General features: G+C 38.1%; 1 protein-coding gene across 2 annotated transcripts in view; it reads left to right on the top strand.

The window, feature by feature from the left end:
• Positions 1-18,980, top strand: part of LOC135714342 (uncharacterized) — a 123,711-nt gene that overhangs the window by 29,822 nt on the left and 74,909 nt on the right. For both annotated transcript variants that reach the window (XM_065237684.1, XM_065237685.1), the window contains exon 2: positions 9,579-10,697. In XM_065237684.1, the coding sequence (XP_065093756.1) occupies positions 9,593-10,697 (1,105 nt within the window). In that variant the 5' untranslated portion in view covers positions 9,579-9,592. The remainder of the gene's footprint in view (positions 1-9,578; positions 10,698-18,980) is intronic.

Raw genomic sequence — 18,980 nt, 5'->3', positions numbered from 1 at the left:
GGTACGTTCTGTTAAAATATACTAATGCATTTCCCTCTTATCATTGCCACTCACTGGGTAACAGTAACTGTGATGTTTATTCCAAAAATGAATATTAATCGAATATAAAGATATTTTCAACGAAATTTTATAAGATCTAGAATTGATCAGTATGTTTTAGAAATATTATTTAACTTCATAAGGCACATCCGTTCACTCAAATTTGCAAAAACGCAGGTCACTCAAAGACTGAGAAAAATTTTTCTCGGTTTTCCAAGAAAAACGTATCGAATATGAGGAAAATCGAGAGAGGATTCAATCAGTCTATTAATATACTCTTAGACTGTAAAATTTTCGTCGATTTTCTTCATATTCGAGCAGTTTTATAAGGAAAATCGAGGAACATATTACTCAGTCGTGAGTGACTTACATTTTTGCATACAACACGTTCACGCAAACTAACTACACCATTTGACACTTACTCTACCAGATGCTGTTGTTGGTTTGCCTGCATGAGTCTTAATCCGCGAGAAATCTACGTTTAAAGCCATTGTTTACATTTGGAACATAAGTCCATTCCACATGTTGCTCTAAACTTGACTTGTTAGTTCGTTATATGTGTGGTCGTGAGATGATCTATCTGGCTTTTATGTTTGTTCTAAAAGCATCGTTGTTTATGTTATCTGGATCAATCGTAAAGAAAACACTGTCACTTTCTTCCTCACCAGTTCTTACGCGAGAAGTGTAAGCGACGTCAACAATGTGTTTACGTATGAATGGCAAGGAGTGAAAAAGAAGCGCGATTTCACAAGCCGGACCTTTGTAGATCGAGGGTTATCTTCGATACGCCGAAGTTGCATCCATTTATATACCAAATTTGAGTATAGTAGACCGACATTACATCCACGTACCTGGAGAGTGTTCATGTTAAAATAGTGAGCTTTACAATTTTCGGTCGTGTTTAATTAATATACAAATAATAAAAAAAAAAAGTCTTAACTTGCATGTTGTCAGTGAAATATCGTTTGCAGCTCAATTATTAAATAAGATAAGACATCAAATGTTATTGCAGGCTTCATATTAGACCGAGGTTAGGGACATGTACTCTACCTATTAATTCTACACTAAAAAAAGTCCACACGTCTCATCGAAGTGTTTAAACACTTGATTTTTCATATGCACAATCACATTTATTTTAAGTGTATTTCACCGTGGTTCAATGTGTACTACACGTTAATTTCTACAGTGTTTCAAACTTTGAAATGTTGAAAATCTTTCTCTATCAACTCAGGTGTATTGCACATGCTTATTTTTTTTAAACGCTAGACCAACATTTAAAAAGGGCGGAACTTTTTTTAATTAATGCTTTCTTCAAAAAATTATAACTCAATAATGTCAAGTCCTACAAAAATGTTGCCGAAAATTGAATTGTAGATAAATAAATGAGCTTGCATAATAAAAACCAAAACATTAAAAATGTTATTGCTACACTGAAGAAAAAAAATGTTTAAAATTTAAAAATAAGATTTCTCAAAAATACAATTTTTAAAAAATCGGACATTTTTTCTACAGATAGGCAGACCATTTATCTATAACTCGTTCATATATCTCAAGATGGGCAATTTTAAAGAAAAAAATTATTTAACAAAAACTTTTCGTGTTCGCACTGAATAAAATCAATTATTTTTTTTTCAGTGTGGACATGATAAATATTGAAATGTTGAGACTCATGTGAAACCTAACACTCAACCGGATTTCACTAAACAAGCTCCAAATGAAAGGTACACCAAAAAAGATATTGAAAACGTATTCAATCCTAATGTGAATGATAAAGAAAGTTTGATTTTAATGTTATGTTTAATTGGCAGAGTATGAAAAAATGGTTTTCTTATTTCATAAATTTTTATTTTATATTATTTAGAGAATAACTTATATATATATTATTTCTTAACATTGTCAAACAAAGTAAAATTTTATGATGCTCTGTTGAATTAGAATATTTTTTAGCTGCAATTTAATTATCGGTAATAGGCTGAAAACTGTGAAATTTTTGTGTACCAGATATCGTTTTTGCGTGGTGAAACAAATCTTCTAGTTCTTCTGACATTGTTTCGTATTGCTCAGTAGATATATAACTGAAATTCAATTTTGTGATTCTCTGTTTGTTTAACTGCCCAGTCGTAGAGCTCTCGTGGGATTATAATAGTATTTTTGTAGTCTGGATGGATGGAATTGACGGTACTGCTGTAAGACAAGAAAAGTAAAACATGAATTAATAAGTATGCAAGGTTTAAACAAGTATTTTTTTAGCCTACAAATAAAAAAGGTGTAAATTTAAATTATCGATCTGAGTATTCTTACCTGTTATATCATCAGGCTGGTGGCCACTTGTTGATGGTTGTTCATCACTGGTTGGTGGTTCATACCCACTTGTGGATGGTTGTGGATCCCACAGATCCGAGCGCTGTTTTTTGGATGTATATCTATTGTGTTGAACCAATGCACGGCATGACTCACAAATGCGCATCTGTACATTCAGTTGGTGAGTATATCCCATAGATTGCATTTTTTAAATTAATGCTGGTGTTAAGTAACGTAGTTTGATTCGGTTGCACTTGGGATTTGAAATACCAGCACTGCATTTAAAAACACTTAAGGCATCCATGAGAATAATTGTTATTAAACGTTACATTAATTTACTTTCTCACTGTCACTGTTTCTACACTACATTGAATAGGGTCGTATCTACATCTTCACTTAAATAGCAAATAATGTATATAACTAAAGACAGGCTTGTGGTCGTACCTTTTTTGTACCTATATCTTAAACGGGAAATAATATATATTTTCTAGGTACATTTTGTGACATTGAAACTGGTTTTCTCACTCGTTAAAAATATCTTGTTTGCGATTTATGTGATTTGATATATCGACACCCATATTTAGCATAACATGTTTCGTCCATATCTCCGAAACTAGTTGACCCTTCCTTAATATTCAAAAGCTTTATAAAAGATCATTTTATTTTTCATTTGGAGTTTAACTCAATCTTATTTAGTGGTAGGCGTGAATCACGTCTTTCAAAATTTTAAATTTGTCGTTCCCATCATAGATTTTATTCAATGCGAACACGAAAAAGTTTTTGTGGAATAACTTTTTTCCTTTTAAGATGCCCATCTTGGGATGTATCAACGAGTTGTAGATAAATGGTATGTCTATCTTTAGAAAAAGTTTCAGATTAAAAAAAAAAAATTTAAGAAATCTAATTTTTAAGTTTTATTATTTTTTTTCAGTGTAGAAAAAAGACTTTAATTTTCTTTTTTATAGTTTCTTACAAAAGTTTATTTCTCTACAAATCATCTTTTGGCAACATTTTTGTAGGACTTAAAATTATTGAGTTATAAATTTTTGGAGAATATGTATGTATGTATGTAAGGTAGCCACCATCCCTTCGAAGATCTTGTCTTGTATGCAGCTCCACTTAATAGCAAGATCAATTTGAGCTACCGATCTGAATTCACAATATCGCTGTATGAAGGGCCAAAAACGGTGGGGTGGACCCGTAAGCAGAGACACTTACGCGAAATCCACGGGAATTTAAGAATCTCCTTCCAACGATACGATCCAACAAATCGAATAACGCAATTCGCAATACTTATTAAGCTTCCTACAGGATGGTTTGTTAAGAAGGGCGCGTCAATCTCACTGAAACTGTTGGAGTAGAATTCACACCATCACAATCGAATCGGTAGGATAAAGAAAATGATAGTGTTTATTCCCTCCTAGACTCCGGTTGTCATACCACTCCAATCGTCCAGTTTCAGGTCAAATGATACCCTGATGCTCCCTCCCAACCCAGTATTTATTTATATATATAGTAAACATATGTAATGGAGAAATGAAATATATTAGAACATTAAAATACGTAATAATGAAAATACATTTATATGGATAAAAAAAACTGTTATTCCGCAATGAAAATAATAATTATTTTACATACAATATGATGCAGCTCTATGTCTCCTCAGCTCCCAATAAGGAACATGTAACCCTGAAATTTCCAACAAAAGACACAGAAAAGGAGATTTTGTTAGTAAGTTGGGTTCGTTGGATCAGGATTCACCTTGATAAGTGATGCGACCATGGTTTTAAATGAATCAGTGTTATCATGCAGTATAATGCATTTGCCCGAAGCCAAAACCAAATGGTGTATCATTGGTCCTTATTACGGGTGTCACTACACGGTGATAAGAAAGTGATACTCAGAATAAGAGCCGTGATTACCTTACAAATCAAATGGGAATCACTTCACCGTGACGACAAGTGACAACTTTTCACCGTGATGTGACATCCGTAATAAGCCCCATTATAATATAAATCTGAAGATGTTCCATCATCGAAATGCTGAAAATGAACTTAGAGCATGAGCATGAGCAAAATTGATCGCCCGCGACTGCCAACACCAAAGCTAGCTGAAAACCAATTCAAACAAATCAAATCAACAGACAAAACTAGGGTGAAAGCTGTAAGAGTGAATCATTACAGTATAAATCTAATGATGTTCCGTCATCAAAGAGCTGGAAGAAAACTCAAATAATTTAAATCAATAGATCCAGTCTGAATGAAGGCTGCAAAAAGAGAATAATTATACAGCAATGACCCCATTTTGTCAGCTAGCAAAGTATGTGTAACATTCATCTTGAAGGAGGAAGGTATGAAATTACAATTATGTGGAATTATTGAAAAATAACAGTCTGATGCGCGGAGAGATTGACAGGATCGGGTCATAACTGTAATGTGAATATTAGGAAGATTTATCATCATCAAACTATTCTTGAATTGACCTGGAAGATGCTTGTGAATAATTGTTATACAGATAAATTAAATTGATAAACTAAATGGTTCAAACAACAACTCCAGCCTGTAAAAAAGCTGAAAATAGGGAATCTTTACAATGTGGATCCCCGACGGTCTTCTACTCAGTAAGCAAAAGTGGCAGCCACCAGGCTAGTCGAGCTGCTCAATTTAAATATTGAAACCTTATTTTGTGAAGTTCTTAAGAATACCAATTGAAACACAATGTAAACAAATAAAAGTTAAGAGTCTCATCCGAATCAAATGATTCCAAACGATACGCATTCATAGAAATTAAGTTTAAATAGACAAAAGTAGAAAAATGGAACAATCTCACCAAATCAGTCCAACTGAATCCCTTGCAAGCAGCTATGTCATGCTTGGTGTAGTAGCTCCGATCATAGACCCGCCCTACGGGGATCAATCCTCTGGTCGAATGTAGTCGATTGCTCCATGACGCGAACACGAAGCGACCGCTCACAAAATCATACAACGCGTAAACAAACTGAAATCAAAAACTATCACACGCGACGCCACAAATTTCTGTACCGGGAGCACAAGCGAAGAAAAAAACAAACAACGCAGATAGCGACACTTCTTCTGATGTTATAAATTTTTGGAGAATATGATGACAAAAAAAAATTCTGAAATCTATACATTTTCAAAGTTTCATTGCTGCCAACCGTTTGTCGAGTGAGCGTGAAATTCGTCACATTGATTCACACTACTGTTAAAAACAGAGAGAATTGAAATGTTTTGCATTTCGATGCTATGTGAATGGCATGTTCTGCAAAGTAAACATCGAAAACATGAGTTGTGACTGACACAGATGCATGTTAAATTGGGTTCTTTAAGGGTATTGAGGTAAATGCATATTCGTAATTTGCTTTAAAAATGGAACCCGACCCCAAAATTCGATCAATTGGTTAGTGGAACTATTCTAAATAAGTATGATTACTTTGCAAAAATCACCTTATTAGCGCCCCTCGGTGTCATTTTCTATAGGAGCGAGCTGTCAGTTTGTTAGTTTAGTGCCAAACAGTGAAGTTATTATTTTGTTTTAAATCTTGATTTAAAAATCAAGATAAAAGTGTGTGGGTTCGAAAAAAAAATATCGCTGTGCTCCGAAAACGAAGCTCTTTCAGATGATGTAAAACAAACGATACATTTTTCAAAATTAAAGAAGCCAATTAAATGCAAAGGAATGAATCATTAAAGCCTTTCGCGAAAAATTTAATTTGTTTTACTTTATGTTACATACGTGTTTTGGAATTCATAAGTGTCTTATGAAATCAAAGTTGTCATGTTAATATAAGTCAAGTCTTATAGAATTCTTATGATTACTAGGTGGGTTGAAATGTAACCTCCTTGGGAATGATTTCTTTTTAATTTATTCAATATACCGTAGAACCAACAATCAATACGAAACTAACGATTTTAAATTAGCTCACTACTTGACTAGCCTATTCGTCCCAAGCAAACGATTAACGTACCTCATTCTAGTCGAAATTCTAGTACTACGTAATGTTTGTTTTGATTCGCTATGAAAGTTTGACTGATAAAGTGAGGGGCTAGTGGATTTTCCTATGTTTCGAGGCTGTGAATCGATTAGCTTGGGATCAAAGAGAGTACCAGAGCTGAGCCAAAAAGTTGAGCACGTTATTTCGGGACCTTCTAGTCTTAGAGTTACCTCTAGTCCCCTTTTAGCTCGATACACTTATTCCAGCGATTTTCCAACTTCATGATCCCGTCCGAAAAGTAATTTTCCGGAAGGCCTGCAAAATACTCCTCCGCGGCGTCGATTATTTCCTCACGTGAGCTGGTTTTTTTATTGATGAGCCATCTTTTGAGGTTTGGGAAGAGATAATAATCTGAGGGAGCCAAATCGGGCGAACACGATGGATGCGGAAGCAATTGGAGCCGTAAGTCATTGATTTTAGCCGTGGTTGCGATGCTCTTGTGCGCCGACGCATTGTCTTGCAAAAACAATTTTTTTTTCGCTTCATGTGAGGCCAGTTTGCAGCGATTTTGGCCTTCAATCGCCCCAATTATGCACAGTAATACCAACCGGTGGAACTTACTATTTTAAATTGGCTCACTACTTGACTAGCCTATTGGTCCCAAGCAAATCGACTAACGTACCCCATTCTAGTCAAAGTTCTAGTACTACACTATGTTTGTTTTGATTAGCTATGAAAGTTTGACGGATAAAATGAGGGATTCGTGGATTTTCCTATGTTTCGAGGGGTGTATCGATTAGCTTGGGACCGAAGATAGTACCAGAGCTGAGCCAAAAAGTAGAGCACTTTTCTTCGGGACCTTCTGGTCTTAAAGTTACCTCTATGGTAATACTCGCTGTTGATGGTTCTTCCTTTTTCGAAGTAGTCCACGAAGAGTATGCCATGACAATCCCAGAAAACCGACGCCATAACCTTTCCGACCCATCGAGTCTCCTTCGGCCGCTTCGGAGCACTCGTGCCGGCTTCACTCTATTGCCGGGCACTCATTCTGTTCTCTGGGGTGTAATAGTGGATCCAGGTTTCATCAAAGTTACCAATTGACGCTGAAAGTCCGCCCGATTCCGCATCAGCAAGTACAAACACTCTTTCGAAGTGCTCTCGCGTTCGTGTTTTTGGTCAGGAGTGAGCCAGCGGCAGAATAACTTTTTCAACAACTTGATCGGTAGTGGAGTTGTGGATACCACGAAACTCTCGAAACCAATATTTGACTGTGTAATCTGACGGAACATTAGCCCCATAATATTTATCCAACTTTTCTTTTGTTTCCTTCGCCGTTCTGCCTTTCAAAAAATAATGTTTTATGAGAGAACGAAAATCGTGTTTATCCATACTCAACAGGTTAACAACAATCAGCTGTCAAAACAAAACTAAAAACAGTATCGCACTGAAATTTGGCATGTCTGCCCAAACAAGGCACCATAATCTTTTTTGCAGTAGCAGCGCATCCTGGCGGTCAAGAAGGTTACTTTTCACCCCACCTAGTATTTACCTCAGTGTAGTGCCATACACACTTAATCTAGCTCGGTAAAATTTCCAAAAGCCGATTACCTCGGCATTCTCTTTTGCTGATATCTCTGCAAAATATCTGTTTGTTAGCTGATAGCTCAGCAAAATGTTATTTGTTAGCTGAGTCTCGGCAATTGTTTTACTGAATCTCAGTAAAATAAATTGCAGAATTACTCGGCTGTTGGAATCTCGGCGAAAATATTTAAGTGTGTAACTGGAACACTTACCCTAGTTTATCGTACCGATATTGTGTTCGTATTATAGTCACTTTAAACAAATGTTAGGTCATTCTTGACTTCCCCGGGGATGAGACTTGAACTCGTGACGCTTAGCGTGAGAGGCATGGATGCTAACCACTACAGCCTGTCCTCAATACCCAACGTGTTGAGACGTTATACTTTTAAGCTCACTTAAACTCATCAAATGTCCATATTATTCGTGAATTGTGCCTACAAAGCAGCTGAAGTGTGCTGAAGTGTCTAGAATGTCAATCCATTTGAAATTAATAAACTCCTTTTATAACTTCCACGTTTTTCCACCTCTTGTCTCCTTCCGGGTATGACCAGGAACAAAGGATAATGAAATAAAAGCGTCCCACCTTCCAAGCTATCATCACTCAATTCTCGCTGTTCGGTTGTTTGCATGTTGGAAAAACAAAAACAGCACCAACATTCCATTCCATTCACATTATTTACGAACAGCAAGGCTCGCATGGTGGTGTTTATGAAATTTGTTTCGTTTTTTTCGTGTGTCCAAATCCGAATCGATAAATTCAAAAGTTTGAATTAAAACCCGTCAAAGTTCATGCACATGGGTGCATAATTTGCATTCTAAGTTTTTTCGCTGCTGCAACGCTTGAGTACTGGTTGGCGTTAATTTCTTCCGTTATAAGTGGGCACCGGTAGCTGCAAGGCAAATTTGAAGAGTAGAGTGACGTCCGAAATGCTGGCTTACGACGCACCATGATTTTGATTCTAGGAATACAATTTGCTTTCAAGGGAAAACAAAGTTTTACAGAATTAGTTTTCAGCACAGTTGAACGAATGAAGAGCTTCAGTTCCAGGTCAAATAGGGAAAAAAATGTTTTCACTCGACCTGCTCCGATTTCCATGAAACTTTACATAATTGTATGTTATGGGCTATCATTCATATATTTGCATAAATTCGTCGATTTTGGATCTTGACTTTTTAATTTTTAAATGGCGTATTTGACATTTTTTAATCAATTTTAGCACGAAATCATCACTTCTGATCAAAATGACGTCTGAGACAAAGTTGGTTAAAGTCTTTCTGGGAAAAATATACACGGTTGGTCATTTTGCGTGGAACTGCTCAGCTGTCTGAAATAGTAGTAGTAGGTTGAATAGAAGTTGAAATTTTCATTACATCCGAATCTGTGTCTTGTAATAGCACAATTGTTCATTTACATAGAAGAACAGACGAGAGTAACTGAATCGCAAACCTTGACATTCAACCTTTTGTGCGCCATTTGTTAAAGTAAGGTCAACATTTATTTCTGTTTTATGAACGACCTTTTAACTATTTATAAATCATTCGGGTAGGCAAATGTAACGACAGTTGTATTTTACACAATCGTAGTACCTTTCCCAACCTTTAGCATTTTCCTTCCCAAAGAAGACTTTGAACGATATTTCCTCGAACCCCATTTTACGCAATTTAAAAACCTACCAATTACCTTTCTTTCCTCATCCCCCAACAGATTTTACCCGCAGCATGGAAAACTCCCCGATCAAAAGCAACCGGAAGGTTCGCTTTTCCCTGCCAGACAACAACATTCCGGCAGTTCCGGCGAATGCAGCCCAACAGAAGCAACGGCTATCCCACGGAACGCTGCAGTACGTCAACGGAACTCTAGTCAGCCAACCTGCCGCACCCGGGACGAGCCCCCAGGCAGGTCATGATCTCAATCGCCTGCAAAGTCAACAGGTACAACTCCGACAAGCCAAACCCAAAGAGTCCAGTACAAAGATCGTTCTTCATCTCCGGCCATCGACCGGAGTGGATAAATATGAGAATATGGAAATCGCACCGGTGAAACCAACCGGCGCTACATTGGAAAAGGTTCCACGGAAAGGATCCAAGAGCAGTATTCCACGATTGGAGGCCAGAGCTTTCAAAACGCTTCCTCAGATTAATCAAAAGTTTCCCAGTTCAGAAGATGTGAACAACAACACCACGACCACTGCTGTTCGCGATGCATGCCACAGACACAAATCCAGCGAAGATCTAGGCTTCAATAAAGCAACCGACGCAAACAATAACATTCAACAAATTAAAAAGCAAACCGTCATGTTGCGGTCAATCTCCAGCGTCAGTGCCACCGGGGGAACCAAATCCCTCACCGCTAGACCGAGATCCAAATCCCTTGGAAAACCCAGCTCCATCCGAAGTGGGAAAACTCTAATCTCGTCTCACCTGCAGCACCAAGACATTACCATCAAAGTGCAGGAAAGTTCCCCAGCTCGTCGAACCCTCCTAGCGGACGGTGCCGACTCGGAGGGTAGAACCGCCCGAATGGCGGTGAATGGTTCAATCGAATCCACCCCCACAGCAAATGCCAACGGGAGGCCAAAGTCCCAGTATGCCAAATGTAACTTCCTAACGGTGCCAGAGTTCAGCGATCGGTACGAAGGCATGGAAACGGTTGTTTCCACTTCCGCTGCCGCTAGTGACGATGAGGAAGAAGAGGACGAAGGAGGAGCGGAAACGGAAGGACCTCACCTGCCGGTCGGTAGCGGCAGTGGAGGTGGTGTGGATGCCGTCGAAACGGTGAAAAACGCAAACGGACGTGGGACGAAGCGCAACGGCAACGGAGGAGGTGAGTATGGTCTCTGGTGATGAGAGTGAGGAAAATTTGATTTGATTCGGCAGAAAATGAATTGCATTTGCTTTCACTTGGGCGTTGATTATAAAAAAAAAATATGCTTATGGTAATGAAACACCCAAACACCACCAATCAATGCATATTGCTTTAAATGACCTTCTGACGCAGCACAAACCAGAAGGAGAGAAGAAATGAAGGACACAACGGTCGTACTTTTGAGTTGTGTTATATTCGCGTGAATAAAAACAAAAGGTGTCTTGCAATCCAAGGACAAGGTAAATTTGACATATTTGTAAAAATCATCAAATATTTCCAAATATCATCGAAAAAATTAAAGCATTTTCAAAAACTAATACATGTTTGGCAAAACTCAAATCACGCGTGAGTTTATTCGACTATGAGAGTTTTCCCTTGCAAAATTCAACTGCCCAAAAATCACAGATGAGTTTTCAAGTTCAAATCTAGATAGAGCTGGAATTAGGGCGTAAGAGCATTTGTAAACAATGACTTCTCTCGATGATTTCTAGGAATTCAAACAATTTTGAACAATTTTTTGGCGTTGTGCGTGTGAGTGCATATAAATGTATGAGAATCTCATGCGTGAACATTGTTTTCCAGATTCGCACACGAGTTTATTCTCTAAAGGAAGCTGAATTAATGTGATTTGAGAATAATTTTCCGAATACTGTACATGTTAAAAATAGGTCTTGGTGCTGGTGTTCGCTCTACGATTATGTTTATTTTTAACCCTCCGTTACTCGCGCCAGCTTTTGTAACACGAGTACTCGCGCGTTGTACTTTGTACAACAGTGTGAGTTATGCATTGCCATTTTGCAGAAGAGCTACCAATCGATATGAAACCAACGGGTATTCCTTAAAGAACTTGTTTTTAACCAAACAAGCTAAATTTTTATTACAGTTAACCCCCAAAAAATGCGGATAATAGAGAAAATGTGAATGGAAACCGCGTAAACGGTGTCCGTACTACGTGGGATTTGACTTAATTGGTTACAACATGGAAAATCTTGAGATCCTGACCAGATAGAAAGTTACTGTCTTGGGCAAAGTTGTTTTAAAGATTATAACCTTGTAGTAGTAGTTCAGAATTTTCTCACTACGTAGCGCTAGAATACATGTGAAATTCTCGTATATGATATATCTCGAGATCCTGACCAGATAGAAAGTTACTGTCTTTCACAAAGTTTTTCAGGAGGTCAAAGTCTATTGCTTGGTGCTCAATATTTCAAAATTTGCTCACTACGCGACGCTAGTATACATGTGAAATACTCATATAAAATATCTCGAGTTCCCAACCAGATAGAAAGGTACTGTCTTCGGCATAGTTGTTCAGGAGGTCAAGGATTTTTCGCAGGTGGACAGTAGTTCAGAGTTTTCTCACTTTGCGACGCTACTATACATGTGAACCTCGTGCATATAAAATATCTCTAGATCCTGACCAGATAGAAAGTAAATGTATTCGACAAAGTTTTTCAGGAAGTCAAGATCTTTTTGTTGGATGACAATAGCTCAGAATTTTCTCAATACGCGGCGCTAGTATACACGTGAAATTCTCATTTAAAATATCTCGAGATCCTGACCAGAGAGAAAGTTACTGTCTTAGGCAAAGCTGTTCAGGAGATCATAGCCTTTTTGCTGGTGAACTGTAGTTTAGAATCTTCTCACTAGGTAGTGCTCGTATACATGTTAAGTTCTCACATCACTAGATTCTGACCAGATAGAGAGTAAATGTCTTTGGCAAAGTTGTTCAGGAAGTCAAGATCTTTTCGTTGGTGGACAGTTGTTCAGAATTTTCTCACTACTCGGTGCTAGTATACACATGCAATTCTCGCATATACAATAGCTCGAGATCTTGAGCAGATAAAAAGTTACTGTTTTCGGCAAACTTGTTCAGGGGGTCAAGAATATTTGGCTGGTGGACAGTAGCTCGAGTTCTGAACAGGTAGAAAATAATTGTCTTCGAAAAAGTTGTTCATGAGGTCAATGACAATAGTTCAGAATTTTCACACTACGTGACATTAAAAAAATATCCCGAGATTCTGATAAGATAGATTTTGCTAGTGGACAGTAGTTCACAACGTGTATTCTACGTAGCTCTAGAATACACGTGAAATTCTCGCATGTGGTTTGTTTCGAGATCCTGATCAGATAGAATGTTACTGTCTTCGACAAAGTTGTTCAGGAGGTCAAAGCCTATTGCTTGGTGTACAATAGTTGAGAATTTCCTAAGCGGCGCTAGTATACACGTGAAATTTTCACATGTAAATTATCACGAGATTCTGACCAAATAGAATGTTACTGTCTTGGGCAAAGTTGTTCAGGGAGCCAAGGCCTTTTGGATGGTCGACAGATTTTTTTTTCACATCATTGCGCGTGTATACACGTGCAATTCGTGCATTAGATATATTTCGAGACCTGCTAAACTGTCATCGGCAAATTTGTTCGAGAGATCAAAACTTTTTCGTTGGTCAACAGTACAGAATTTTCTCACTACGCGGCACTAGGATATACGTAAAATCTTCGCATATATAATATCTCGAGATCCTGAACAGCTAGAAATTAACTGTATTTGGCAAAGCTGTTAAAAAGCTAAAGATCTTTTGGTTGATGAACAGTAGTTCAGAAATTTCTCAAAACTTAACGGGCAATTCTCGCATATCAAATATCATAAAATAAAAATATAATTTACATCAGCCTAAGTGGGATAAGACAAATGTATTCTGGAATTCTTTTACTGATGAAAATTTTCATGCAGATTTGTGGATACATTAATTGGTGTGAGTCTTCCACTTGTATATCTCTGATAAATTAGTGGTAACACGTATCTCAGATGGAAAACATTATCTTAATAGATTAATATCGCTGAAAATTCCACCAAATAAATGTTTAGAGTCTCCCTTTCATTTTAGGCTAATTTAGAAATGTCTTATCGAGGGGTCTAGAATAAAAAAAAAACGTGTATTTACGTGTGCACGGACATCGAGACTAACTCAGAGTGTGAGGCACTTTTGCTTAGTTGAATGGAGAAATTTATAAAACCGTTCACTCCCGATCATAAGTTTAAGGACACCCCCTTAAAAACACCCAAAGTTTAAACTATTTGCATATTCACCATCCGGAAGAACTTTGCCGCATGTACAACTGTGACGATGACAGTTATTTCCTGACTTTAAACTATAGCATAAACAAATATTTTACATGCACACTAGCGCCGCATACCGAAAATATTCTGAACTATTTACTATTCACCAGCAAAAATGCCTTGATCTCCTAAACTACTTTGCCGAAGACAGTAATTTTCTAGCTGTTCGGGATCTCGAGCTGTAGCATATATGAGGATTGCACGTGTATACTAGCGCAGCGCAGTGCAAAAATTCTGAACTACTGTTCACCAGCCAAAAGACCTTGACCTCCTGAACCACTTTGCCGACCTACAGAACTTTCAAGTTCCATAAAGTTCAAATAAAGTCCCGACAGAACTTTCAAGCCACATGAAGCCATCCGCACAAGTCTTTATTACTCGATAACTTTTTCAAAGGGACGTATCAGCTTTTGTAAACAATGCCTTTGATCGTCGATTTGGCGTAACTGGTAGCTCGCTCACGCATGCTAACACTACCATCAGATAGAGGAAACTTTCCCCTACCTGCTAGTGGTGTTAGTAAGTGTGTGTGAGCTATCAGTTACGCCAAATCGACGATCAAATGCATTGTTTACAAAAGCTGATACGTCCCTTTGGTAAAGTTATCGAGATTAGCAACAAAATTGTATGTACGTAAATATTAAATGATCAGTGGCCCGAATAAATCATTATTCTTATATTTATGCAGTGCATCAACATTCTATCCAAATATAAAAAAAATAATTAAAAAGTAATTTCCTGGATTCGAACCCGTGTATTCGGCATGCGATCTACGAACGCTAACCACTGCGCCACAAATGCGTTGTAATACCGTGCGAGCAAACACCAAGCTAAAATTCATCAAGGTGTTGTGTTTCTTATTCAAGTCAGTCAGCTGGCACTGAAAACTCCAACAGAAGGCGGAACAACAGCTCTCTTTATTATATCTCAGATGACGCAGCGGTTTGTGCTGGGGCTATCACGCAGAAGGATTGGGTTTAATTCTTCAAACAGCTCCAATTCTACTACTAATGCTGATAAATACATATTAATACCAGCCTTTAGAAATAACTTTCATAAAAGTGCGAACTAAACATAGTATTAGTGGTAGAGGACAAAACATTTTTAAATTCGTTTTCTAAAAGTTCCGTTCAATTTCCGCCAGAAGCTGCTTAGAATGCTCTTCAATTATGATATCGGAACTTTCCAGTTCTTTTAACGACTTAAAAATGAGGCTGCTTAGAATTCTATAGACCACCACCAACCAAGCTGTTTAAGCCACAAATCAAGAGCCACATGTGAAAAGGGCATACAAGCTTTTTGTAAAAAAACCTCTGTACAAACCTCGCCCACCGAGGGCCCCCCATGAAAACTAATAACATCATCAGGAAAAGGAAAGCTTCCCCTATCCGGCGATATTGATGGTTTGCGTTGGTGTCATATGGGTTGAGAGAAAAGGGCATAAGAAGGTTTGTTTACAAAAAGCTTGTATGCCCTTTTCACATGTTGTTCTTGAAATAGCCTTTTATCAGAACTTTTGGTTACTTGGGACTTTCTCAGTTAATACTCCGCGTATCATCCTGAAGGTATCCTAGTATATTTTGTTTCGTTGGAAAATTTCTGAATTTCACTGGGAATGGATAATCATTTTGCTTGCATTTGAAAAAAGGCCCAAGCAACACACATGTTCTATAACAGTTATTATAACCTTTGTATGACTAGTTTTGGTTGTATAGCAGTTTACTCAACATAATTATATGAATTTGTGTTACCTCGGGGGGGGGGGGGTATGTTAAGGCTTAGAAAGCTTTCAAATAAAAACTGTGGAACTTTTCTTCTAAAACTAAGCTGAGGGCACTATACAACTTAAGTTGGGACAATATAGCTTATAGATCGATTGAGATGAAGAAGAAGCCTTTAAAGTGCTTTTTTCATGGTAGTGCAACAACTAGATCACACTGTTTTGAGTCCCACGATGGCACCAGGACGATGATCAGCCGCTCCTAACATGAAGAACAGACGCCGTTTTGAGCCGCACCTCCATGGTGAACAGACGCTCGAAGACTGCATTCTCCGGAGAGAGGAGTCACCCCTTCCCTGTCAGCATACGACCAAGGTCCCACCGGGGTTGGTTACCCCATTTTTCCTACGGTTACTCGTACCCCAGCCGGCACTGTGCGGAAGTTGCCCATGTAACATTTAACGTTTTATGAAGTACTTCAAGGCTTCTATAAAACAACATTCATAAAACCCTGGTCAAGATAGCTTTGCCTTTATTACATCCACCAAAACCGCATTAAGACTAGAATCTGTCTAGTTGGCCCACCCTGAAGAAGGTTCTAAAGAGTGTATTATCGAGACATTTCAAGAATGACTTGCTGCATAAAGGTTATATGACGAATGCATTGAGCACCATTTGAAATCCTTATTAAAAGTACAATAAAACCCATTCAGCACCAATACTTGTGCCATTTGCCTTTGACGCTTGCTAAGTGCACTAAAAATAAAGCATCAATCAAGATAAAAAGGAATACATAAATATCGTCCGATCTTGCCAAATGAATTGTTAAAAAATGAATCTGTCAAAAATCCTCATAAATTTCCTCATCATTAAAGTTAAAGAATTATTAAAAATATTGAAACTCATATTGTGGTTTATTTTTAGGTGACAGATTAAATCTAATGTGAAATATGGTTCGGAAAATCGAAAAAAATAAGTCCGCCTTCGGAAAACGTTGATTTGCCTAATTATTTTTGATTTAGGAAACAAAATATAGTTTTATCACAGACAAACAGGCGTAAAACTTCATTGTGTATCTTCGTTCACGCATTTAACGGTTGATTTAAATATTATCAGTTCTGGCATTGGATCACTTTGACGTTTCTATACATTCTATAGAACTTTGTTGCAATATTGTTTGCGAGTTAGCGAGCAAGCTTGTTTTCCGCGAGAAGGCCGAGAGATGTCGTTACTGAGGTCCTATGTTTTGAGATACTATGTTTTCATGAAATACTTTTTCAAAGAGTTATGTCTGTTTGTCTGTGGTTTTATGTTATGTTAATCATAGCTCACAGCCTAGACAATTTTGATGATTTTCGTAATTTTTATTACGGCTCATTGATGAATTGATGAGAATAAAGTTATTTTAAAGGAAAAAAAATCTTGAAAAACGAAGATTGTAAAAAAGCAAATGGAATAATAACAATATGGCGATAGCATACATATTAATTTCCCATAAACCATTCGTGAAAAAGCTGTTTTGCTTTCATGAAATCGCTGAAAAATGCAAAACATTTTAACGTGGAATTTATGATGATAATTTGCAGACTGAATTATATTTATCTGAAACCATTTTGCTTGATCAAATTCCGTTTAGTTTTATGACGGCATTAATGGTGGCAAAGTTGCCTGGAAAAAGTTAAACTTCAAAATTTGTTTATGGAGTTACTCAGGAAGTGAGTCTACGTAACATGGAACAGCTGGAAGCCCAATCGTTCCCGAAAAGTTTTCCTTCTTCCGGATGAGTTTCCTGTTAGCAGTTTTACGCAATCTCAGTTTGGCACTGATGCCATTCGGATCATCATCGCAACGCTTTTACTAGATAAGGCTGCCATTGACAATATGCTGTGTATTCTCATCAATGTTATGCGTCTAATTCGACGGCTTCCAGTGCTTCGCAAACCGCATTCACTTCACTCCTCTTTATCTTTCCTCTTTCCAAAGACCGTGGGAACGTGGCCGACCTCGGTTCTGATCTATAAATAGATTGAATCAGAGAACATTCAAGATGGAAATCAAATCCCAAACTCCATCTATGTCTGGCCTGACCACCCTTTAAAAAATCTGTATCTTTGTTCGATGACCATTAGACTGATGCAAAATTTGAATTTTCCGCTCCACAATGCTCAAACGGTTCCAAATTGGGTCCTGATTAGCGTCCCCACATTTGAACTCGTTTGGTAAGGAACTGACTTGGCACAAACCATTTGATTTGCTGCTGAGAAGTAGGGTCGTTACAAGGCCGAACTACTTTTCACGGCACAATCACACGGAATTGTTATTGATTCCACTTAACCTAATTAACTTACAACTTACTCGAATTCTCCCGGAACTCGATGGCAAAACCGAACGTCTTAGCTTGGATCCTTCTTTTTGGCAAAATTTTCTTGCCCGAAATCATCACCTTCAGCAGTTCCTCTTGCAGATTGAGCCGAAAGGTGTAGTGCTTCTGAATCGTTTCCGTAGCATTGACCAACAACGCTAGGACGACATTGGAGCAGTAGGACTTGTAACGCACACCCAGAGTACAGATGATCGATTCGAAGTGCAGATAGCTCTTGTCGTTGAATGCACTGAACTTCAAGCTGTAATTGCCACCCGATTGGATAATCGCGCACATATCCAACTAGTTGGTATCCACACCGGACCCGTATCTTTTGTCCGTCAGAGCCTGCTCGACATCCTTCGACAGTTTGGCATGTTTTACTTTTCTATCAGCATCGATAATCTCCATGATGTGATCCTTGAGGTACTGGTTGAATACGTCTACCGTCACCAGGAGGCCTTCTTGATGGTGATAACCTCAGAGTTCTCCTTAGAGCACATGATGTACCCGAGTGGGACGCTTCGGGGCCGTTGTCAATGCAAACCAAAATATTCAAGATGTCAGAAATACCGGGTTGCCAAATATACCATAATATTCGTATTTTACAAAAAAAAAATCGCAGCTTGCTCTATGACCGGCACTGCCGGCACAATCGTCACACCTGCGGCTCACTTGCAGCACACTGAGAAAAATGTTGACCCAAGATTGGTGTGCGGAGTGACCTAACCTTTGATGGAAACTACTATGTAAAATCCAAACTTTTTGTTCATTGTCTTCTAGCCATTTTCCATATTGCACTGTTTAAAAGTTTTAAATCTCAGTGCTAACATTTGAAAACGGCACAAAAGCCATTTGTAAACAAATGGTTTGTGGGCCCTTTACTCACTACTTGAAGTACACCCACGCGACACAACAGCAACATCGGGTAGGGGAAATTTTCCCCTTCCTGACGATGCTGTTGGTTTGCGTGGGCGTTCTTCGGGTAGCGAGTAAAGGGCCCACAAACCATTTGTTTACAAATGGCTTTTGCGC

The sequence above is a fragment of the Ochlerotatus camptorhynchus genome, unplaced genomic scaffold, assembly GCF_037179485.1.
Source record: "Ochlerotatus camptorhynchus isolate MF236.1 unplaced genomic scaffold, CSIRO-AGI_Acam_v1.1 ptg000639l, whole genome shotgun sequence".
In the NCBI taxonomy this organism is placed as follows: Eukaryota; Metazoa; Arthropoda; class Insecta; order Diptera; family Culicidae; genus Ochlerotatus; species Ochlerotatus camptorhynchus.
This window is presented reverse-complemented; position numbering and strand designations above follow the sequence as displayed.